At 44.2% G+C, this 23,613-nt stretch overlaps 1 protein-coding gene across 6 annotated transcripts in view; it reads right to left on the minus strand.

The window, feature by feature from the left end:
- Window positions 1-23,613, minus strand: part of MAPKBP1 (mitogen-activated protein kinase binding protein 1) — a 51,397-nt gene extending 27,784 nt beyond the window's left edge. For 2 of the 6 annotated variants that reach the window (XM_036084588.2, XM_078079511.1), the window contains exons 1-2: window positions 22,728-23,476; window positions 254-340 (exon numbers count right to left, since the gene is read on the minus strand). Coding sequence is in view for 3 of the 6 variants with exons in the window: in XM_036084586.2 (XP_035940479.1) it covers window positions 22,728-22,844 (117 nt within the window). In the remaining 3 variants the exon portion in view is untranslated. The other 4 variants (XM_036084586.2, XM_078079510.1, XM_078079512.1 and 1 more) reach the window with 4 other exon arrangements.

Raw genomic sequence — 23,613 nt, forward strand, 5'->3', positions numbered from 1 at the left:
ATCTGCCAGTTCATACAGACTATGAGCCCAGGAGACAGAAACATGGCTTAATGCTGTGTTTTGCCAAGCACAGATGCTCAGAGTACTCTAATTATTATTATTAAGCCCCACCCCCCACAGAGATGAAAGGGAAACATGTGTAAAGTGCTCAGAGATTCTGAGGACATGGCCACATGCAACATTCACCATCACTCTCACCAACAATAGTGTTACCCAACACTGGACGCAGCCCTACGGCGCACACTGAACTAACCTCAAATTAGTTCACTGGCCTTTCTGCTAGATGATCCCATGGGAGATTCAGAATGCCCTGGAACCTCTTCTCACTCCACCTCACCGTCTGCAACAGAACATCTTGCTTGTCACTCCAGGTCCACCCTCTAGTACTGTCTGGACTCCCTGCACTGGTCCTCCTCAGAGATGTCCTTGGTCTCTCTGTTGGCTCAGAGAGAGAGGCATCTGAACGCAGAAAGGTCATGTAAATAGGCTAGACTGCACCCTACTAAGAGTCTCGGAGGCCCTAGGAGGGTGGTGTGAACCAGAAACACTTCAGGAGTATTCATGTCTGTAGTAGGGTGGTCTACTCCTAGTCCAGGCCAGTTTCTGGAGAGGGGAAACCCAGATGGGGCACCTGGGTGGCTCAGTCAGTTAAGCGTCTGCCTTCGGCTCAGGTCATGATTCCAGGGTCCTGGGATCGAGTCCCACATTGGGCTCCTTGCTCAGCGGGGAGCCTGCTTCTCCCTGTGCCTGACGCTCTCCCTGCTTGTGCGCTCATGTTCTCTCTCTCTGACAAATAAATAAAATCTTTAAAAAAAAAATTTTTTTTTAATAGGGAGAGGAAACCCAGAATCAATTAGGGTGGTTAGGATCTCTCCTCCTCTCTTACTGTCCCAGCTGGAGAATTCAAAGTCCCTCTAGAGGGCTGGTTTAAATTTTTTTTTTTTTTTTAAGATTTTATTTATTTATTTGACAGAGAGAAGAGAGAGACAGCATAATCGGGGGAGTGGCAGGGAGAGGCAGAGGGAGAAGCAGGCTCCCCACAGAGCAGGGGGACGGCGATGCGGGACTTGATCCCAGGACCCTGGGATCATGACCTAAGCCAAAGACAGTCGCTTAACCAACTGAGCCACCCAGGCGCCCTTAAATTCTTATCTCCAAGGACCATTTTAGCTTGAATTAGGTTGGAAAGAAATGCCCTTTGATGGCCAAAGACCAAAATAAATCCCCTGGGACATGATAGTTAAAACCTATTCCCCAGGAAGGCCCCCAAGAGTCTTCCGTGCTTCCTGGGGATGTGGACCAGCAATTCCAGCATGTGTCTACTCACTGACAGAGGCAGTTTAGTCCCACAGCCAACCCACAGCCACCTGGCAAGCACCAGACTTGCCAGGAACCCTGGGCCTACCTGAGGCACTAAGCCTAGTGTGGGATAAACTAACTGTAGCCTGTGTTCTTGATAGTTTGCCTTAACTTATGCCTCCTTCCTCACTTTTTCTTAGCTGCATGATGCCCTGGCACCCAGTCACCTTGTTGAAAGGCCTGAGCACCAGGCACACTGACTGGAGAGCACAAAATACCCCTGGGGAAGTCCGGGGGATGCTCAGTCTGGTGCACCCCTCCCCATCCTGGCACTGTGCCCCAGCGATCCCAGAGGGAGGGTACTCAGGAGCATTCCTGCTGTACCAACTGCCTACTGCAGACAGGAGAGAGAGGGACCCAAGGCCAGCATTACCCACACAGATGGGGAAGGTCAGAGATCAAGTGCAGTGAGCTAAAAAACTGCTCAAATCCTATTCCCTTCCGGAGAATCATTGCAGGCAAATCCTTTGCATTCAAATTTGTATCAATCCCTCGTTTATGCTTCAGCTTTGTTCCCAAAGAATTAGACCAGTCTGTTCCGTTCTCAGCTTTCCTTCCCTCTGGCAGGAATTTGGGTAGGTGTTTTGTGGACAGAGGATGCAGTTCCATAAAAGACTCATTCTGAAACTAGCTTGGACTTTTCAACAGCAAGCTAAAGCAGGAAGGAGATGTCAGTTACTCATACCTTTAAGGCCAGTGTTCACCAAACATTTTTGACCATGACCCATGGTAAGAGAGATAGTTTATGAGTTTGTATCATGAGCTGGTACATACATACATGTACATGTGTGCATGTGCCTAAAACTGAAATAAAAGTTTCACAAAACAATACTTCTCTTATTCCATGTGATATACTCTATTTTCTATCACATTCTATTTCATTAAAAAATGATTCTGGGCATGGCCCACTTTGTTGATTTCATGACCTACAAATGGGCTGGAAACTCCAGTTTGAGAAACTGCTACAGACCATCTATTCCTGCTGGGCCTGGGTTCCAGGCTCTGATCTCTGGCAACTTTTGTGTTCCTCAGGCCCTTTCCTCCTAGGACTCTTGGCAGTGGGATGGACATCCGGGCTAGGAAACCCCATGGGCAGAAGTTTGCCTGGGCTCAAAACTTGGCTTATTTTCAAAGGATTTATGGTTTTTGGCTTTTTCTGACTTTCTGAACAACTATCCAAAGACAAAAAAAGGCAGTTTCCTTTGGCTCTGTGGAGTGGGAGGAGCAGGGGAAAAACATTCAGGGGCATCAGCTGGTTTTTATTTTATGTTCTAACTCAAACCAGCTTCCTGTTTGCAGGGAGGTTTTGGGCTGAACTCCACTTTCAAAGGATCTGAGAGAGTCCAAAGCTCCTGCAAGGCCTCCAACATCTAGGCTTATTTTGAAAGGGCCCAGCATGATGGAGATTATAAATGGACTCTCTCCCTGTCATAACCTCCATATCTTCTCCTTCCAAAAAGGTGATGCAGCTTCCATCTACCGTAGAAAATGGAGACAGACCTGAATGTCCCTTGCAAACACACCATCGACTAAATACCCAAGTTCAAGCAGTGGTGTGCCACGGCCAGCTTCCACGGGCTCAGGACAGCTGACTGTGCCCTTCCTTTCCCACCTCCTCACTCAGTGCCAGCACCCTGGTAGCTTGAGATCACCACAGTGGGAGTACTTACACCATGGAAATCAGCAAATGCTACAAATCAGGGCTCTTTTTTCTGTCCCCTGAGAGAGGCTGTAAACACTCAGCAATACACTACTAAGTTCAGGCCACTGTTATCTCTCACTTGGACTATAATTCCCATGTGTTCTCTCTCTTCTCAACATGACAGGCCACAGTGATTTTTTTTTAAGGTTTTTTTAAATTTTATTTTATTTATTTGACAGAGAGAGAGAGAGTACACGCAGTGGGGAGCCACAGGGAGAGGGAGAAGCAGACTCCCTACTGAGCAGGGAGCCCAACGTGGGGCTTGATCCCAGGACCCTGGAATCATGACCTGAGCCGAAGGCAGATGCTTAACTGACTGAGCCACCCGGGCGCCCCCACAGTGATTTTTTTTTTTTTAATATGTATGAGATCATGTCATTACTCAGCTCAAAACCCTCCACGGGCTTCCCATCCTTAAGTTCAAATTCAAATACTTTACCCTATTTACAAGGTCCTAAATCATCTGGCCTCTGGCTCCTTCTCTGACCTCATTTCCTACACTCTCCACCTCTTCCTCTACCTCAGTCACCCTGGCTGCCTCAAGCACCTCAAGCAGATTCTAGCTTCAGGTCCTGCATATGCTATTCCTTCAGTTAAAATGCTTTTCCCTCAGCTATTCACATAGCTAATTCACTCAGGTCTTTGCTCAAAGGTCTCCCCCTCAGAGCAGGCTTTCCAGACTAACTTTACTGTTATCATTCCGTACCTAACTTATCCTATTTTATCTTTCTTCATAGCACTTAGATTCAGGTAGCAACCCAACACTGATTGTATTTCCATCCACATACTTACTGTCTGTCTTACTGCCCAGATGAGGATGAGCACAAAGGGAGCTTAATGGTACAGGTAACATTTTGTTTCTTAAGCTGATGGTGGACACACAGTTGTTCATTCTATTATTCCCTATGTCTTTACTAGATGTCCTAAATATTGCACATTCAATGTTAAAAAGAGAGAAAAGATATGGTCCCAGACGTGGCATGGGGCTCAGGACCTCATGAACAACATCCTTCTATAATTCACACCCTTGATTCTCTCTTCATCCTTAAACAATGGCTTTTTGATACTCACTGACCCAACAATGTTGGGGGAAAGGGTACAAAGAATTCAAGAATATGAGTTTTTGTTTGATTAGGTTTCTCACTTAAGTGCTTCTAAGACTACACATTTTTATGATGCTCTGACACGCTGGTTCCAGTGGAAGCTTTCGAGAATCATTATCCCTTCTCCTGACTGCTAAGCATGGCAGCAGGTAATGAGAGAGAGTCCCCTAAGCCTGGGTCCCTGAGTAACTTTGATGAACAGAGCCCCTCTGCTGACCCACACTGAATATGAGCATGAGCAAGAAATAAACTATCTGTTAAGTCAGGGAGATTTTGAGGTGATTTTGTTACCACAGCATGACATAACCTGGCAATTTTCATACTTCTTGGTCTCTTACACTCTTGGTTTCTTTACACTCTTAGAAATTATCAAGGACCCCAAAGAGATTTTATTTGTATCAGTGTATTAGAAATTACAATGGAAATAGTTTAAAATATTTCTTAATTCATTTAAAAATAACAATAAATCCATACATGTTAATATTTTTATTAAAAATAACTCTATCGGGCGCCTGGGTGGCTCAGTTGGTTAAGCGACTGCCTTCAGCTCAGGTCATGATCCTGGAGTCCCGGGATCGAGTCCCGCATCGGGCTCCCTGCTTGGCAGGGAGTCTGCTTCTCCCTCTGATCCTCCCCCCTCTCATGCTCTCTGTCTCTCATTCTCTCTCTCTCTCAAATAAATAAAATCTTTAAAAATAAAAAAATAAAAAAATTAAAAAATAAAAAAAAATAACTCTATCTTCCGAAACAAAAAAAAATTCAGTGAGAAGAATGGCACTATTTAACATTTTTACAAATCTCTTTAATGTCTGGCTTAATAGTAAACAGCTGGATTCTCCTATCTGCATCTGCATTCAATCTGTTTTGATATGCTATTCTGGTTGAAGATGAAGAAAATCTGGCCTCATTTGGATATGTAACTGGAAAAGGGGGGATCTCATAGATCCCCTAAAGGCGACGCTAAGGATTCCAAGCCCATACTTAGAGAACCAAAGACCTAGTCTGTCCTGAATACTATAGCATTTCTCCACATAAGGAAGCAAGCCCACTGGTGTGCGAGTTCTGGCCTCAAGCATCGTTGAGGAAACTGAGGCAGGGAAGAGGTCCTATGAGAAAACAGCTGTCCTCCAAGTCTGGGATGGGGCCCAAGGTACTGAAAGGAAAGTCAGTTATAAACCCTCACAGCCCGAATGCCAGTGAAACTTAGCCAAAAAGACAAGCAGTCCAGGTAATTGATTATGTCCAGTGACTTGGGACACAACTCCTACAGGCAGCTGGTACCCTGATACAGCCATACAGTCTTAGAACGTCGCTTCATGCACAAGCGAAAACAAAAAAGAGAGCACCCACATCGTACTCTACAGTGATCTCCTCCACATCCAAAACACAGGCTAGAAGCAGAGAAAATACTCAAGGTGTGACCCAGCCTTTGCTTTGGCAGGTGGAGAGTGTTGAGATGGAGGAAAGCCTACACCAGCCTGAGAGAGGGTGTCATCTGTCCCCAGAAGCAAGGCTGCCGGAGGGCAGAATTACTACAGACATATTGCGAAGGGGGGCTTGAACAGCCATCACTCCCAGCATGCACTATGCAGGGCAGTATTGTACCCTCCTGAGAGAAAGAAGGAAAGCAAAACCATCCCTCACCTTAATGAGATAAAGGGGTAACATCATAATAGCCTATTCCCAAGAGAGAAGGAAAGACTAAAGCCAACTATTTAAGTGCTCTTCTGGCTCTCATTAGAGTAGATGGAAAAAACAGGTGGCTAAGGGGCAATAGACAGGACAACTCACTCATACTAGGTAGAATAATATTTTCCAAACGTGCAGATTGCAGCTTATTAATGGGACCTGAAATTGACTGATTTAGTGGGTAGTGAATAAATACAATAGAACACAAAACAGATCTCACGGCATATAGTAAGGGTTAAGTATTGATCATGAAACTTTTGTTTAGGGGAGTGTGTATTGGGTCACAATATAAAATGTATTTCTTAATGTGGGTCATTCTCAAAGAAGTTTGAAAATCACCAAGATATTATGGGAGATCCTAAGATGAAGAATACACAGACTCTACCCTCTATTCTCAAAATCCATCAGGGAAAATTAATGGTATATTACAAAGCAATCCAATATGTCATAAGGGTCATAAGAAAGATATAAAGTGCTCAAAGGGGAGGAAGAGAAATGATTTCTGAACAGGATCAGGAAAGGAAAACTAAGGAAGCTTCCTTGGAGGGCAAGATGGTATTTGACCTGGGCCTTGCCGTGAGGATAGGATCTTAACAGGTGGAAATACAGAGAGAAGGAATTCTCAGTAGAAGAAGCTGCATGAACAAAAGTTTGGCAGAAGGGGGCGCCTGGGTGGCTCAGTTGGTTGGGCGACTGTCTTCGGCTCAAGTCATGATCCTGGAGTACCGGGATCGAGTCCCGCATCCGGCTCCCTGCTTGGCTGGGAGTCTGCTTCTCCCTCTGACCCCCCTCCCTCTCATTCTCTCTGTCTCTCATTCTCTCTCTCTCAAATTAATTAATTAATTAAATAAAATAAAAAGTTCGGCAGAAGGAAATAACAGAGCAGGTGAGCAATTGTGAATGCAGACAGTGTTAAGAGAGCAAGTCAGGAGAGGTAGACTTGCAACCAGACTAGGAGGAGACTTGAATGCCAAACTAAGTGGGGTCATCTGTAGACTCTGGGAAGCCACTGAAGGATTTCAAGCTGGAGACGCAATCAAAGCTATGTTTTGGTAATGATGTATGTGAGAAAAACAACACAAGCAGGGAGCCCAATTAGGAAGCGGTTACAATAGTTCAGGTGCAAAGTAATGAGGATCTAGACCAGCATGAAGATAGTGAGAGCAGAAAAGACATCATGGATTCAAAAGTAGTAAAGCAAATAGAATCGGCAGGACTGGGCACCTGACAACTATGGAGGAAGAAGACAGAAGACTCAAATTTTGAACCTCAGAGATAGGGAACATGAAAAGAAATGGTGCCAGGATCAGAAAGCAGACCTGGGTCTGGACAAAGGAGGAAGGATGGGAGCCAGTGATGTCTGTTTTAGACGTGCTAAATCCAAGACACTTCAGGGATATTTAGTAGGAACCACAGAACATTCACTTTAGCAACATAAACATGGAATTAAATGCTTGGGAAAGAGGTCAGGGCTAGAAATAGGTATCTGAGAATTATTCGCATGGAGGTGAAAACCACCACTGAAAGTACAAGAGAAGACAGGAAGGGAGAGAGAGGCTGAGGACAGAACCATGGGGAATACCTATTTTTAGAGTATAGAGAAGATGTGATGCCAGGCAATTAGAAAGACAGGAGGAGACCCAGGAAGCCAGGGAAGGGGAGAGCTCCCAGAAAGGAGGGGGAGTTGATGTAAGTGCCAAAAAGAAGTGAAGGTGTCAAGAAAAGGACTCTCCAGAGTCCAGAGCCATCTGCAACACGGGCGGCACCGCACAAGGTTCCAAGCAGTCCCAGACCCCGAAACACGCGATCCCAGGAAGCCTGGGCAGGGCCGTCTAAGCGTTTCTGGTCTCTCTATCTGGTCCCGAGATCTGATCAGTCCACAAGCTAGAGTAGAGGCACCAGTCAATGAAGATCCAGTCTGTGGAGGCAAGACAATGGCTCTGCTAGAGAAGGGCTTCTTGTTGGAGTCTGTGATATAACTGGTTCGGATTTGCCCTTCCTTTCTTGTGAGGGGCCACGACAGGGAGTCTGCAAAGGCAAGTCAGCAGCTGCTCCCTTGAGGAAGAGAAGTAAGGGGCCAGAGCCACAAAAGGCCGGGGTCACCTAGGATTGAGCTGACCTCAAAGTGGTAAAGAAACCCCAGCAACTGGGAGGAAGCCGATCTCTGTTTTTGTTGCCACCAGTTTCTTTCTTCCCCCTTCTCCCTTTCCCTACTTCTCAATCCCACTAACACAAGTTATAAATACCTGAGTTATAAGTCATTCCAGCCAAACCATGGGCTTGCTATTTCTATAAACAAGCATGTCACAGACCTGTCTATAGCAGAGCACTATCCGCCTTCCCCTCCCTTCCTGCAGGTTAAGAATAACTATGCTTGTCTCTTACCCACGCACTGCACTCTAATCTCACAGAGCAGATTCTCCACCAGATTCGGAGAATTGCTGCTTATGAAAAAGCCACAGAGAAAGCCCAAGGCCAGGAGGCTTTGTGCAGAGACTTAGCCAGCTGGGCAGAGACCCAGTGACTGGCCTGGGGAGGGGGAAGGGAGAGGCGGGTATCATGCCCAAGCTCACTCCTGCTCCTTCAGAGTCCAAAGGGCCATCTGGTCAGAGGCAGGAAGGGACACAATGGCCACTCCAAGACTGCAGGACAGATCTTGCCTCTCCACTCTGCTCCTGGTCTCTATCCTGTCTGGCTGATTTATAGTTCTACTCTCTATACCATGAAGGCTCCCAGAAACAAATAACTTCCAATATGACAGAAAAACTGGGCTCCCCAGCTTAGAGTTCAGCATTAGTTGGAGCTGAGCCAATTCTCCGGTGCTGGGATTAAAATAGCCTCAGCTTCTAGGAAGGTAAATCTGCCACGGCTTGGGAGGAGGTGACCTTAGAGATCCTCCAGCCATAAAACCCTGGAGACTAGAGAACAAAGGTTCTCAATCCTGGCCTACCAACAGAATTACTCCGACGGCTTAACAAGTTTCAGGTATCAGTCCCTACCCTATCTACCGCCCTTGCCTCCACAAGAGTCTCAATCAACAGATACGGAGTGGGGTTCAAGAGTCTGCATATTAAAGCTCTCCAGGTGGCTCTAATGATTAATCAGGTAGGGAACTACGAAATTAAAGCATTTTGTCCTTTTATTTCCAAATTTCAGCCCCTCCTGGGACTAAGGAGAAAACAACGCTCCAAATGTTCTTATAAGAATATCCAGACCCGGGGCGCCTGGGTGGCTCAGTCGTTTAAGCGGCTGCCTTCGGCTCAGGTCATGATCCCAGGGTCCTGGGATTGAGCCCTGCATCCAGCTCCTTGCTCAACGGGGAGCCTGCTTCTCCCTCTCCCTCTGCCTGCCATTCTGCCTACTTGTGCTCTCTCTCTATCTCTCTCTGTCAAATAAATAAATAAAATCTTAAAAAAAAAAAAAAGAATATCCAGACCCATGGGGTGCGAAAGGTCTCGTGCAGAGACAGGATCTATAGCTCTAAGAACTACCATTCACTGAATGTGTACTCTGCCAAGAATGCGCTAAGCAATTTACAAGATTATCTCATTTAATACCCTTGACCAACTTTTTTTTTTTTTTTAAATAAGCTCTATGCCCAATGTGGGGCTTGAACTCACGACCCCAAGATCAAGAGTCGCATGCTCCACAGTCAGGTGCCCCATACCCTTGACAACTTTATGAAGTATTATCATGGTATTATCTCCATTTTACAGATGAAGGAATCAGGTAAGTAGTGAGTGGAAGAACCAGGATTTAAACCTAGGTCTGTCTGCCTGGTTCCAGAAACTCTGGTGACGTGAGGAGGGAGTTTGGGTTCTCCAAAACCATCAGAAAGGTGCAGTTTGTAAAAGAGGACCTGGGGAAGTCCCCATGCCTTCGTGGAAGCATCAGGGACAGGTCTGAGAACCAAGGTAGAAGGCAGAGGGCACAGATGAAGTAGAAGGGCAATAGGGTCCTCTCCTGCTAGTTTTAACATTTTTTTTTTAAATTAGCAGGTGTTATCAGTACTTGAAATGGGTCTAAAAAATGGGCTCTGGCCTCTCCTCACTGAATGGTTGCAGAGAAAAAGAAATAGAGGGTCTTCTAATGCCAGAGTGTCCCCCCTGGTCAGAGCCTGCTCATGTCCAGCCAGCACTAGAACCTACAGTCAACATGGAGAGCTGACACCCATTTCCAAGGCAAATGACATTGTAGTGTCCAAAGCAGCAGAATCTGATTTCGTGTACAGATGGAGGAAGAGGTGAGGGCAGCATCAGACCTCAGACCAGAGTTCTGGAAATCAGAGGCCTCTAGCTAAAGGACTCGATTATGATGCCACCGTCAGCATGCACCCAAGTCCACAGAGCAGCTTTGACAACACAGTGCCTGATACAGAGCAGGCACTTCTACTCTCTCTTTCTCTTCCAGTTCCCAGAAAGGCCAGAATAGGAGGTACCTCAATTTAAGCAACGAGAGTAAGAGGAAAAAAAAATTTTTTCCCCTCTAGCATCAGTCCTCCCTACAGCAAGACCAGAACCACAAACAATGCTTTACAAGCAAAAGTCTGATCATGAAAAACAGTCTGAATCCTCCTCATTCACCAGCTCTACATGCCTGAGTTTTCTTAATCTCTTGGTTTCCAAACTTTGTAACCAGGGACAATACTAACTGTTCCTTATCTGAACTAAGTGTGCGATGTGAATGTGTGATCTGGGACAAAAAGGAAAGTGGGGAGGGAACTCCTGGTACCCCTGTAATCATGCCAGCTTGGGCTATGAGGTTCCCCTGGGAAGAAAGGTTTCTTCAACATGTTATTCTCTATAAAATGCTCACTTCCTTTCCATTCTGAATGCCAACACCCTGGACTAGGCCTTCAGCACCACATCCCTGTATATAGCAATGACTTTCTAATCAATTTCTTTACTACAGACCATGTCCTCCCCTCCCTCAACCTGTCAGAATAATCTTGCCGTAGCACAGCTTTGATCACGTCCCTCCCCTGCTCAAAAACTTTCAATGGCTCCTCACTGCCAACGAAATAAATTATGAATGTCTTAGCCTAGCAACTACAGCTCTCTGTCAAGTGATCCTACCTTTCCTCTAATGCTGTTTCCTACTACTCACCTATATGAATCATGTGCACTTGTCAATCTGGGTTATTCATTATTCTGGAAAGGCGCTTTGGGGCTTTAGTTTTTATTCTTCTTCTACCAAGAATCCCTTCCCTTCCACCATCCGCTCCTGAAATCCTTCCCTTCCTTTCAAGGACCAGCTCAAATATCACATCCCCTGTGATTCTTCGCGTGATCACCATGGCCAGGAATGATTCGTCCCTCATTGGTACTCTTACACCTGCACTTATTTGCATCATTCACATGGCATGTGCTACTTAGTACCTCGTACAGAAGTACTTCATGGCTCTGTCGTTTCTCTCCTACTAGTCTCCTGAAAGGCAGAGGCTGTATCTACAACTCCATGCTTATAGCACAAGGCACAGTGTTTAATAAATATTTGAGTCCATGTTTTAGTATTTTAAAAAATACTTGTGAATACTCTGGTTCATCTTACCCAGTAAGTTCTTTAACCCCCAGAGAATTCTCCATCTACCATAGCCAGTCCTAGAAGTTGGAGCAGGAACAGGATTTCGATGCCTTTCCAGTGGGGAAGGCCTGAATGGAATAATCCATGTGCTTTAAATGATTACAAACAAAACCATTTCATCCTTGACTTCAGTAAATATATGTACAGCATGGCCCTTCACAAATCTAAATTATAATTAAAGACTAAGTCTAAAAAGATCAGAGATAACATTTATTTATTTATTTATTCATTCATTTAAAGTAGGCTCCACGCCCAGCATGGAGCCCAAGGCAGGGTTTGAACTCATGACCCTCAGATCAGGACCTGAGCTGAGATCAAGAGTCCGATGCTTAACTGACTGAGCATCCCCAGGCACCCCTCAGAGGTAACGTTTTAAATAAAAGTGACAATACTGTTATTTAAAAAGAGCTTTACCTGTCCTTTATAATCAGAAATGGATGTAGCTATAAGTAGCTATTCTGGATGTTAAAATTATGAATAACTTGTTTCCTTCTTTATGTTTCTCTATATTACTTGTGTAAAAAATCTTTTCAGAAAGCACATGTACTTCAGAAAGTACTAAAAAATGTTTTGTTTACCAAAGCTAACCAAGAATATATTTCTGAAGATGCAAAAAATGAATTATCTCAAATTCAACAAGTTAATGATGAATTTGTGAGAAAACATTTTTATGTCCCATTATTACTAAAAAAAAAAACCCAAGTTTATTATTTCACTTATATTTTTCAACATTTGTGCATAACTTTGTGCTTGAATGAGTATACAGTTTTTTAAATTTAAACATTTTAGATTTAAATATGAAATATGCATGTTTAAATTGAGACCTTTATCTTTATTAGTTTTTTTCTACTTACAAAAATAATACAGACTCATTATAAAAATTTCCAACATTACAGAAATATAGAAATGTAGACAGTGAATGTCCGCCATAATCTACTAGCCCTCCCTGAGGTAACCAATATTAACAACGGTTTGGTACTTATAGCCTCACTTTTTTTTCTATGCGTATACTAACATACAGGTTTTAACAAAAATATAAATAATCATTAACATAAAAAACAGTTATACAGTTTGCTTTTTGTCACTTAATATATCTTGTATACCGTTTCACGTCAGTAAATATAGATTGACCTCATTCTTTTCAGCAAGTACAAGGTATTTCATTTAATGGATTTATCCCAATCCCCTATTGATGGCTACCTGGACTACTCCAAAGATTTCACTATTGTGAATAACACCAAAAAAAAAAAAAAAATTCAGTTATATACACTTTTGTGTGGTGTGAATGTTTGCATAGAATAGATCCCAGAATTATAACTTCTAGATCAAAAGATATGAATATATTAATGCTTCTTCTATTGATATCACCAAATTGTCCAAATTAGAAACTTAAAACAATGGGTTATAAAATTAACACGTTTTCACTCTGCCTTTAAATTCGCAGTCTGAAAGGAAGCTCTAGGGCTAATTCATTTCCCAAATTAGTTCTCAATACAAATGAACTGGCCCCCAAAGAAGAAAAGTTATCTCTAGAGGAGCTATCACTGTTAAAAAGCATGTGCATCACTCCTGTGATTTCTAATCAGACACAGTAAATTAGGACTCCTGGTTCACTGGTTTGACTTTTTGAGTTCCCAAAAAACATACTCACGGCCCTGAAAAAATAAATTACACAGTAGTTAGTATAAAAAAAATATTTGCTAAGCCTTCCTCTTGCTCAGTATTGTTGATACAAGTTACAATATAGGCAAGAAAAATGTACTGAAGATAGGTCACAATAAAAAGCTGCACAGGGAGAATGATTAAATGTTGGAACAGAAGAGGCTGAACCTGCAAAAAAGGACTTCTCACAAATGGAAACTTGAAGGGATAAAATCTTGCCAGCAAATGAGAAAAAAATTCCTGAATATTTTAGAAATCTATGGACCCTGATAACATTAGCAGCCCCTTAACAGCTATAAACTTATTTAGACCTTACAGTGTGCTTTCACATCCATGAGATCTCCTGTAATCCTCACAACAGCCCAAGGAGGAAGCCCTCAGTATTCTAATTTTACAAATGAGAGAGAAGCCAGCTCTCTCTCTGTCTCTCTCTCTCTCTCTCTCTCTCACACACACACACACACACACACACACACACACACACCTGACTCTTCAATGTATAGCCCAAGGAACTGCAGCATGGACTACACTTGGGAGCTTTGTTGAACTGCAGAGTTCCAGGGTAGACCTGACTCCGAATCTGCATTTTAACAAAACCACTCACTGCCTCTTGCCCCTACACACTAATCTGCCTGCACATTCACTCTTAGAAACCCTGTTCACTAGCCAGTTCTGGGTTTGCTATGAGGGCAAGTCTCTAAGACAGTTGCTGGGGCGGGGGGGGGGGGGGAAGAATGTGGGGCCTCACAAGAGAGATCAAAGCAGCCTGGGGAAGGAAGGACATCATAAGGAGAAAGGACATGTTTAGTCTGCAACAGGTTACTATGTCATATGAAAACAATCATGGATACGTGCATTTTCCCAAATAGAAGCTGACCAATGAGCATCAGGGTAACGAACAGAGGGAGGCCTCCAGCCTGCCTGCTGCATGTTTAGTTCTGACAAGCAGCTGCTTGCTTTTCTCCAACGCAGCAGTTGAGAGGTGGCGAGGGTCAGAGTTTCTGAGCATGCTCTGAGCTCCTCCCCCGCGATCACAAACTGCCTGTGGGCTGCTCTCCACCCAGTCCACCTGACTTGGGGCTTCCTCTCCTCAGACTAACCAGGGCAGCTGCAGGAAAGCATGTATTAAGATCCCATGCTTTTGCACCCATAATGTTATCATCATTGCCTATGTGACGAAAGAAATCAAAATAATACAAATCTGAGGTCAGGGGAGGCAAGATACTTGCTCGAAGAACTTAGCAACCTTGGAGCCTGCCCAACCAACCAGAGTCAGGTGGGCAAATGACCTCATTTTTGCTCTTTTTCATGGTCACTGAACTCCAACTGTCATCATCCAGTTCGGCTCTGGCACGGGGCATTTTAGGCCCAGTTTTTTTCCACAGAAAATAGGCATTTTAACTCAGCAACTCTCCACAGCTTCAAAGACAAGGTCAGTTGTGAGTCGGGACAGGTACAGCAATAACAGAGAGGTGGAGTACAGAGATAAACAAGGAGAGGTTTGGGGCAGGGGAGAACTAGCAAGCAGTCAGGAGTGTGAGCTACACAATCAACTGCCAGCTAAGAGCAAACAGGTTCAAGGCCCATGAATCCCCCACACCAAAACAAGCAAAGCATCTACTGGTCTCCACTTCACTCCCCCACCTCACTCCAACCCGAGAGAGAAGCAGCAACTACTTGCGGCTTATGGTCATCTGACACCACAGAACTGCGCCCTGTCAACTTGACATTCACGGACCCACAGGACCACAAGTTGTACTGTTCCTAATGGTACCATAGGGCAAGAAGTGGAAATCTGGAGTTGGGGGTGGGAAGAACAGCAAGGATGTAGAGGGAAAGGAGGGTTACCGAATGATGGCTCTAAAATAGTCTGAGAAATGCATCAAATCAACTTGGATGGGGCAAGTTGGGGGAAAAGTATACTTTTCAAGGTACTGTGCTTTTCCAAGCTGAACGCAGGCTGCAACTCTTGACTATAGCAATACTAGGCATAAACTTCTGTGCTCAGTGTCACATTGTGCACAAGAAGACTCTCTGGGAAGAGTAAAGAATCAAGATTAAGTGTCGGCTTTGGAGTTAAGATGGCCAATAAGTTAAGGGAGTCTGAATCCCAGCTGCACCATCTACTGGCTATGTAACCACCAGCTACTCACCTGACCTCTTAGCATCCGTTTCCTCATCTACAAAATGGGGACAGTAACAGTATTGATAGAAGAGTGGTGTGAAATGTGAATGAGATAATATATATGGAATAGCACAGGACATAGCAAAAGCCAATAAATAAATGTTCATCATTATTAGCACTACAAATATTATTTCTAGTATGGTTTTAGGAGAGCAACATAAGGGCAGGAAGCACTGACAACAAAATCTGGAAAACGTGGTTCCAGTAAGCACACTGCCTGGAAATGCTGAATGGCACAAATCCATAATGGATGGGGGAAAAAAGAAACTTGAAAAGTAAAAGAACAAACAGTCAAGATCAAGTCCTTGGGGATTTAATTTTTTTTTTTTAAATAAAACCATATTAATCACCTAACACAAAAACCTCACTCATTTCCATCCTCACCCACCACGATGACACTGTTAGCATCACATCCTTCAGAAACTACCAACACTTTGGCAGTGTTCTATTTCTTGACTTTGGGTGATGATGATATGGGGGACCGTGTTGTAAGTACATACAATATTATATTATTATATTTCATAAGCTTTTCTGTGTCTGTTATATTTCATAATTTTTTTAAAGTTAGTTTTGTTTTTTAAGTGCCAGCACCTTTAATGAGGTCAGCTGAGCGTATGGGGAAATGACCAGAGGCACCACTAAAGGAATACAGATCTCAAAGCCTGATGAGAGGTATGATGGGAAGTTGGAAATTGTAGGGCGCTCAGCATGAATGAGAAGCAATGTTCAAATCCAGAAGAACCTAAGAAACTCCCTTCTCAGGATTCCTCCAAAAAAGAATCTGCTACACTGAAAAAAAAAAAAACAAGAAATCAGCCATGTGGTTTCACTAAGTGCTCCAAGATTTTCAAGTAAATTTAAATCTCGGCTATGAAAGAAGGGGCAGGGAGGAGAAAAGATCTTTAGCTTCATTCCAGTTTTAGGAAGAGAGATAAGGCATATAAACTTAGAAATCTAGTCTAAAAAAAAAAAAAAAAAGACTGTTTTATAGACTACAGAAGCAACAAAAAGCATTATAAACATTCTCTGTGCTAAAATGAGAGGGGGTGGAATTTACTCCCCTAGAAGTCTAAGAGGAGATACCCATCCTGCGATGTGAACTCATTCTTCTGTAAGTGCCCTTCAAAACCAGAGGAAAATGTTGTAGCCAATTAAGAAGCACTGTAGACTTGCTGATATAACTGCTGGGAGGGAGGAAACCAAGATGTGGAAAATGTGAACACTCAAAAATACCAACCCTAAAGATCCACACTGCCCCATCTGTCTGTCATACTCCCTTTATTTCTTGCCCTCCCCTACCCTTTCTTTTCATTTTAAGAGGTAACAGAAGTTAAGGTAAAAATCACAATGTGGATCTGATTCAGCAAACATCCAGCAGGTGGGCAGCTCTCATTGCACAAATCCACTGAGAACTGCTGTCAAAGGAAGCTGACAGAAAACCTGGCCTTGGCCAGCATTAAACAATGGAGCCTAGACAAGAGGCTTAGCTTGCAGCAGTAGGAATGTGATGTATAATACAACAAATCCTACTGAAAACACTGTAGCTTTTTTTCTAACCAACACTGCAGTCAGCCCATGAAGTAAAACCAATAGATACTCTGAGAACAGTGCAACAGACCACGTTCCCAGAGAAGCTTAGTTTGAATAAACATCGTCCCAAATTTCAAGCCCTGGACTGTTTTCCAAACAAAGGGGCAGTGATAACAGCCACAAGCCCAACTTCAGATGCAGGAGGTTGATGGAGAGGTTACAGAAGTCAGGATTAAAGGCTCACTTCTACCAATGTTTTCTCATTAGTCAAGGGATGAAAAACACGCAAGTGACAAATGGAAGAGGGAAGAGTAAAGGCAGAGAAATACCAATGGCCCCAAAGACATTCAAAATATGGACAGGAAATAAGACAGTGACTCAAACTGACCCAACGGGGGACACTTGCCTTAAATTACAAGCGGAGGGAGGGAAAAGAAACTTGGAAAGCAGCAGTGCTGTTAGACTCTGAAATGGGTGAGACCAAGTAGATGACCAAAGGCTTTGCAAGACAACTTAGAGCCTGAAGAGGCTGGGCTATTTTAGACAGGAAAGGAGGAGTTGCGCTGAGGAGAGAGGAATCCTCCCTCTCCAGTGAGAATCACTTTGAAGGCTGAGGGCAGCTGCAGGAACCGGAAGGAGAAATGAAGCAGAGATCAAAGGAACAAAACCAGGAGAACACCTCACACTTTTCACTGTACACCACCTGTTCTGAGGATCTCAACACACTTCATAAGCCTTACTTGAGGAATATATCATAGATAGAAAACTCAGTAACTTGCTCAAGGTCATTCACAAAAGGCAGGTGAGGGGCAGGGCTTCTGCCCACAGGGGCCCTCTACCCTTGGCCATCTACTTCTAGGTGGGGAACCCAGAGAGTGTGTATTAAACACTAAAAACTCTTGGTTCCTATGAGTGCCAAGGGAAGTGGGTAGTGGAATGGTGACATTAAAAACCGGCCAGGACTCAGAGATATTATCAAAGTTTCCTATTCCTGCCCACAGAGGAAATTCCTGCTGATCTGTCTTAGTAAGGCAATTATCAGTTCCTCATATCTGACCCTACAACAGGGCAGTTCTCTCAGATCTATCTCTGACATACCAGTTTACAGAGCAGTCAGTCTAAAAGACACAGTGGAGATAAAAACTACCCCAGGAGAAGAGTATACTTACTGGGCTAGTTTTCTACACTCTCAAGAAGCCTCAGTGAGGGGGCACCTGGGTGGCTTAGTCGGTTAAGCATTTGACTCTTGATTTCAGCTCGGGTCATGATCTCAGGGTCATGGGATTGAGCCCCACATTGGGCTGCACACTCAGTGAAGAGTCTGCTTGAGATTCTCTCTCTCTCCCTCTCCCTCTGCCCCTCCCCACATTCATGCTCTCTCTCCCTCTCTCCAATAAATATACAAATCTCTAAATAAAGTAAAATAATTTTAAAAAAAGAGAGAAGAAGCCTCAATGAGTACTTGGGTATGAAGCCAACAGATTTCAGGGTCCTAGCACTTAAGCCACAGGTTTGTAACCCAGCAGCGGGCTTCTGGTGGAACTTAATGTATACACTGCTCTGTGGGGAGCCTGCTTCTCCCTCTCCCTCTGCCTGCCACTCCTCCTGCTTGTGCTCGCTCGCTCTCTCCCTGTCAAATAAATAAAATCTTTAAAAAACAACTACCAGGGCACCTGGGTGGATCAGTCATTAAGCATCTGCCTTCGGCTCAGGTCATGATCCCAGGGTCCCGAGATCGGGCCCCACATTGGGCTCCCTGCTTCTCCCTCTCCCACTCCTCCTGCTTGTGTTCCCTCTCTCACTGTGTCTCTCTCTGTCAAATAAATAAATAAAATCTTTAAAAAAAAAAACAACTACCAAACTCTACAACCAGAGGGAAGCCTGGGTGGCTAGGCTGGGTAAGTGTCTGCCTTCGACTCAGGTCCTGGGATGGAGTCCCGCATCAGGCTCTTTGCTCAGCGAGGAGCCTGCTTCTCCCTCTGCCTGCCATTCCCCCTGCTTGTGCTCTCTCTCTCTCTGACAAATAAAATCTTTTTTTAAAAATTAAAATAATAATAATAAATAATAAAATAAATAAATAATATAAAATAATAAAAAAAAAAACTCTACCCCCAGAGCTTCTGATTCCATATAGCTAGGATGGGGCCCAGGAATGTGTATTTTTAAAAAGCTGCCGAAGTATTCTATCTCACTGCTGTCCTGACTTCTCTCCCAAGTCGAGAGCCATCAAGCTTAAGCCAATGATCCATACATAAATGCTTTGGAAATGAATATGCTTTCCCACTACCAAATAGGCAGATTAAAGAGTCTCAGTACTAATACCTGGACTCAAACACTGAGCAAAAGCTGCAATTAGATTATTGCCAGTTTTTTCTCTTCCATGAAAATCCCCTACACAAACTCTTCTTAGAGCCACATATTAAAAGGCTCAAAGCACCACCATACAACCAGACATGAGAAAACTTGGGGAAAAAATGAGAGAGAGAAAAAGAGAGAGAATGCATTAGATTTGTATCCATAAAAACTGAGAACTAGAAGAAAGCTACAAGTCATCTTACCCATTGTTTCCAGAAGAATAATACATAACCCAGATTGGACAAATGGCTATTAAGGAGGAGGAGGATTTCAAAACCTCTTCATTTACTTTTTCAAAATCTAACTCTCCAGCACAGGCAATCCTTTTGTATCCCTAACTTACATCGTGCCTGCTCGGCTTCATTCCATTTCTGTCCTTTGTTAAAATAGAAAAATGACCCAGCTCCCTCCACATAAAAATCTTCCAGAAACTTTAAGAAAAGAGGGGGAGGGCTAGCTATGCAGAGCACACACATGCTTAAGGAAAACACAGCCTCGGCTGAACGGCAGAACTAACAACTGCACAGAATTTGAAGTTGAAGGGTGTTTACAACTGATAACTTTGAGTTACACTTCATCAAGACTCAGATCTGGCAATAAAACCTCAAATTACTCTTTGCTAATTCTATCTCACTGCAGAGACTTCCCTCCCTTAGAGAAAGTTCAATACAAATCCTAGCTCTCAATTACCCATTTCTCAATCAAGATTCTCAATCCCCATTTCTACTTGGCTCTCATTCCAGCTTTTAACCATATGTCAACCGTATTTTTAACTAAGTCTCTCCTGAGTTAAAAAGTCTTTAATGAGCACTGCTTTCTGCATTTATGCACTTTCCCTTCTCACTTGTGCCCTTCACACCTAATGAGGCTGGCTACATCTCTACTTCTTTTTCAATATCTTATTATTCCTAATTTCAATTTTTCTTTAAAGACATCACCAAACTCCTCCTGATTATCTCCTATTCTTCTGGAATTCCAAGTTTATCCCCACTAATTCTGACATCATTAAAGTGTTTTCATTCATTTATTCACTTAGGATTTACTGCACACCTTACACTATACTAAACAGTGCGATGTAAAAGAAATAAAGAACGTGACCCCTCGCCTTAGGAAATGAAGACATACATAAAAGAACAATTAGAGATTGGTTCTAAGGTAGTGGGGCTACTCAGAGAAGTCCCTGAGACTCCAGTAAATATAGAGCTGGATGTAAAAGTAAGGGGAGAATTTGGTGAAAAGGCTACTTTAGACAGGGGGAACAGTATGACTCAAAGCAGCAGGCCATCTCAGGTAAGAGGTGCACAAAGGCCCTCTGTCACTTCCTTCTTTGCCACCCCCCCCCAATCCTCAAAGGCATATGTCTTTTGGTCTTCAAATTTTATTTCAGAGTTAGTTATCCGTGAATTACAAGCTTTCTGATTGTTACCATGATGACCCACAGCCACCACATATTAGAGCAGCTCACAAAGCTTTATACATCAGGTCCTATGTGGATTACTACAGGGCAGGCTTTTAGAATCATCTTAAGTCGAGACTTCAATAAGGAGTGTGGGGAGTCAGACATCTGTAGGGTCCCAGGCACACAAAGACAGCAATTACTTTTGGGTGCTAAAGATAGACACCACACTCTTGCTCTGTCGGACTACTCAAGGGTCATTCAACTTCAGCTTAGTATTTCCTTCATTCACAGCTCTAGGACAAACAAAGCCATTTAAAGCAGTCTGAAACACTGAATTTCTATTTGAAACAGGGATGTTTAATGGTGATGCCACTGGGATGCTCTTTTTCACTGTTTTCCTAGAGAGCTTTCCCTCTTCTCTTGCCTCAGGACTCACAGTTCAAGCATCCCTACCTCTGTGAAGTCTTTCCTAATTCCCCTAAGCTGACTTAGGTTCCCTTCCCTGTGCTGCCTTTAAGACCTTTATGCTTACTTCTAGGACAGCACTTAACATACCAAGTTGTAATTATTTGTTTATATATAATATGACTAGCCACAAGCTCTTTGATGGCAAGGATGTTTTATTCATCACTGATTCCATACATAACAGGCACACAATAAACATTTGTTGAGTCCATTAATGATGAGTGATATGGGAAGTTTTAAAGAATGGTGGACTGCACCTTCTGGATCCAGACCAAAATTATAGTAAGTATTAACACTGAAGAATAAACTCCCATTACACATTTCTACTACCTATAGCATTCGTGGTCAGAAAAAGAAGCCAAAACATATGAGACGATTGCTCTAGTGGTGGTGGTCACTGTCAAGTTACCAGCCAAGAATAAGAGAGCTTGCAGTACTAAGTGATCCAACACAGTAAATGAGTGAAAAGAGTCAAATCTAAGACAGTTTCTAAGTTCCAGGCTCATTCTCCTACCTCTGGAGAATATGAACAATGAACTCCTATTAGAGTCCTTAGAAAGGTCACCAACTCCACTGCCATGGAACCTTGTGGCCAATTTCAATTCAATATGATCTCTGCTGAAATACACAGGAAGGCTGTTCTCCTTCTGACCACATCCAAGTAAGGTTCTGCTAAAGGACAGAGATCTGAACCAAGTCCTCCCAGAATCCTTCCATGTTGCACATGAGCACTCTAAGTCATTACTCATTGGCTCTACTCATCCTCTGAAGAGATACAGCAAGGCAATAAAATGCTGCTGTCTCCAGTGTCTCTCCCTGTAGCAATCCTGGACTGCACAAGGCTACTGTGTTTATAGGCTGCTAATATGACACAAAAGTCGAATCTGATTCTGTGGGAACAAAACCCTAGATTCCTTCAGGGATTAAATAAATTTGGTCTGCTTTTGTATTCCCAAAGTTGTGGGGGCTCAACGAAGTTGAAGAAAGCATAAAGACCAACACCCAGACAAGTGAGGGGATGGAAAGGGACTGGCCTCTGAGGAACTTGTGCAGCAGGGTGGCACAGAGTGAGTAAGACAGGCAGTGTTCAAGGACAAACCAGGAGGACTGTTTTGCTAGCAGATACCTGGCTCCTTGCATGTTATCATTCCTAAGCATCTAAGAGGCTCCAGTTAAATTAATTTAGGCTTCTGGAAGAGACAAATTTGTTTTGACCCCAGGCAAAAGCATTTAGCAAGTCAATTCCTCAAACTAGGTATTCTTTCTGCTACTACTGTCTTGCATAACCTCAGCTGTGACACTAAAACCTGCAGCTATATTAGTCACAACTTAGCCCTTCACAGGGTATGTGGTCCCACTACCTCATCCAAAATGGGAAACTGAGTCATCACTTATGAACTGGCTTCCCCAAGCACAGTCTTAGTTTGTAGTGAAGCCACAACTGAATCCAGGTTGCCTTCCTCCTATTCTTTTTCACGGAGAAATCTCGGCATGCTCACTCCTGCTGCTCTTTTTCCTTTAACCTAAAATTAAATCATTGCTTCCCTGAGGCGCAGAGATGGGCACACTTGATCCTTTAGAGCCAACAAGAGCTTCTGGTTCTTCTCTTTCCCGAGAAAGAGGAAGGTGAAAGAAGAACACGGAACAGAAGAGAGGGACGGTGGGAAACGGGTGCCTCCCAATACTAGGACTCACCTTGGAGCTGAGGTCCTCTCGCCGGTTTCCTGCCTTACTCCTGCGTAATTTGATGGATGGGGATCGCAGCAGGTTCTTGATCCGGCTGGTAATAGTTGACCCTTCCACAGCCATCATGATGAGGAGCCCCGGGGGACAGTTCCTGGCCCAGTCTTGGAACTTGTCTCAAAAGCGGCACTGCCTTCCCACTCCACAGGTCCTTCCAGTATGCCCTCCCACTGACCTGAGATGGCAGAGGCCACCTTATCTTCTGCCTAGCCGTGTCTGCAGCTTTTATCTCTAGGCATTACCCTCTCCCTTCTCCTCATACCTGCCTTCAAGCCCTGCGCGGTTTCTTACGTCTGAAGGACAAACCCATGAAAAAGAGGGGGAAAAAAGCCAGAGCTGCAAAGAAATACCAGGCCCACGCCTGCCAGAGACGTTCAGCCAGAGGGATGGGATTGGCCCTGGTAGGGCTGTGGTTGGTCTGGTCCCCGTTAATTCCCAACTGTTCCCATGGCAACTGCAGTGTCTAAAGAAGGAGGCCGCCGAGGCCACCGAGGAGTCCCGCCCGGGGCTTGGACACCTGAGCTGGCGGCCGCAGGGACACTCGGCGCGGCGGGGCTCGCTGTGGCCCGGCAACCCGTTCTGCCACGGGAGCCTCCCTCCCCCACCCTCGACCCTCGGGAGCTCGCTCTCGGCCCTCCGCAGGGGCCCTGGACCCTTCTCTTTCACCTCCCTCAGCAGCCCCAGCAACTCGCCAGCGCCCCCGCTCGGGCCCAGCCTCACCAGCCCCAGGGCGCGGGGAGCACCCCGCTCACAGCGCCCTCAGGCATCGCGCTCGGCGATTTCGGCTCCGCAGCAGCAGCGGCAGCAGCAGCTATGGTGGCACGAGCGGCTCAAAACG

The sequence above is a fragment of the Halichoerus grypus genome, chromosome 8 (genome assembly GCF_964656455.1).
Source record: "Halichoerus grypus chromosome 8, mHalGry1.hap1.1, whole genome shotgun sequence".
Taxonomy (NCBI): Eukaryota; Metazoa; Chordata; class Mammalia; order Carnivora; family Phocidae; genus Halichoerus; species Halichoerus grypus.